We start from the raw sequence: 1,271 nt of genomic DNA, 5'->3' as shown, positions 1-1,271 counted from the left end.
CCCTGATGCTGGGAAAGATTGAAGACGAAGAGAAGGGGATGACAGAGTATGAGACGGTTGGAAGTCATCACCGGCTCAATGGATGTGAGTTTGAGCAAGCTCTGAGAGATGGTGAAGGACAGGGAAGCCTGATGTGCTACAGTCCATGGGGTTTCAGAGAGTCCAACATGACTGAGTGACTGAAAAACAACAACAATCTGATATTTGTGGGTGAAACAGCCACTACCTTTACAGTTCGGCAGAGGGGACAAATGCAATAATGATGATGATGATGATAATAATAAAATGATCCAGGGATTATTCTAAGCAGTGGAAGAAGAATTTCCACTTCATGGGGACAGTTCATTTATTGTAGAAGCAAGCAGCTAAGTATTTTGATTATTATTTCTATATTCTTATTCACTTCCTAAAAAGATTTAACCCACCACAAGGTAATATGGTCACATTCAGACACCAAAATGTCTTCTTTGATTTTACAACAGATCTGCTCCTAAGAATATAACATTTGGGATAGCATCACCATTTCGTACCTGACTTGAGAGATCTGGGTTCCCCATGAGTGGGGTAGTCATCCATGTATGTTGGTTTGTGTGTTTCAGAGTCAAGGGGCCAGAGAAGGAGAAGTTGAGCCGGGCAGTCGAGCAGGTCCTGAAGTGTAACATGACTCAGAGCTGGCTGCTGAGGGCCATCTGCCTGCCCCTGGCCGACTGCCTGCTAAGCACGCTGTGCCTAGATGCCACCTACCTGCGCCTCCCTGCCTGCCACATGGCCCTTAAGAACCGCAGCAGCCTGCTGAAGTCGGGGGCCTTCCTGGTGCTCGTGGATGCCCTGAACAGCAGTGACTACGTGATCGGGGAGCAGAGGTCTCCAGCCTCTGTCTGGGCCCGGAGGCAGTGGAGGCTGCTGTCGGGGAGGCTGGCTACACCATCCAGCAGTTTGAGGTGATCTCCCAGAGTTACTCTTCCGCCATGGCTGACAACGAAGGGCTTTTCTTCTTGGTGGGGTGGAAGTTGAGCACATCTGTATGATACCTTGGGATCGCGGTTAAAGCAATTCCTCTGATATGCCCAGTTGACTTCAGTCCTTGCCACAGTCATTGTGCTGCATAGAGGCTAATGGCTAAGGCCCAATGGTTCACCTCGGACAGGACTTGAGAGGTCAGTCTCCCTGGCAACCGTTGGTTGACCACCTGCTCTGTGTTCCCCATGTGTGTTGATGTTATGATGACTCAGCCTGACCAGTGGGCATGCCCTGTCTTCATCGCCTGTGGT

At 49.7% G+C, this 1,271-nt stretch overlaps 1 protein-coding gene across 1 annotated transcript; it reads left to right on the top strand.

The window, feature by feature from the left end:
- Window positions 1-555: 555 nt before the first annotated feature.
- On the top strand, window positions 556-1,028 carry LOC113905054 (nicotinamide N-methyltransferase-like). Its single transcript, XM_027562088.1, is given in 2 exon segments — window positions 556-862; window positions 865-1,028. Coding segments are annotated over 2 exon segments (471 nt in total).
- The last annotated feature ends 243 nt before the right edge of the window (window positions 1,029-1,271 follow it).

The sequence above is a fragment of the Bos indicus x Bos taurus genome, chromosome 15, assembly GCF_003369695.1.
Source record: "Bos indicus x Bos taurus breed Angus x Brahman F1 hybrid chromosome 15, Bos_hybrid_MaternalHap_v2.0, whole genome shotgun sequence".
Taxonomy (NCBI): domain Eukaryota; kingdom Metazoa; phylum Chordata; class Mammalia; order Artiodactyla; family Bovidae; genus Bos; species Bos indicus x Bos taurus.
This window is presented reverse-complemented; position numbering and strand designations above follow the sequence as displayed.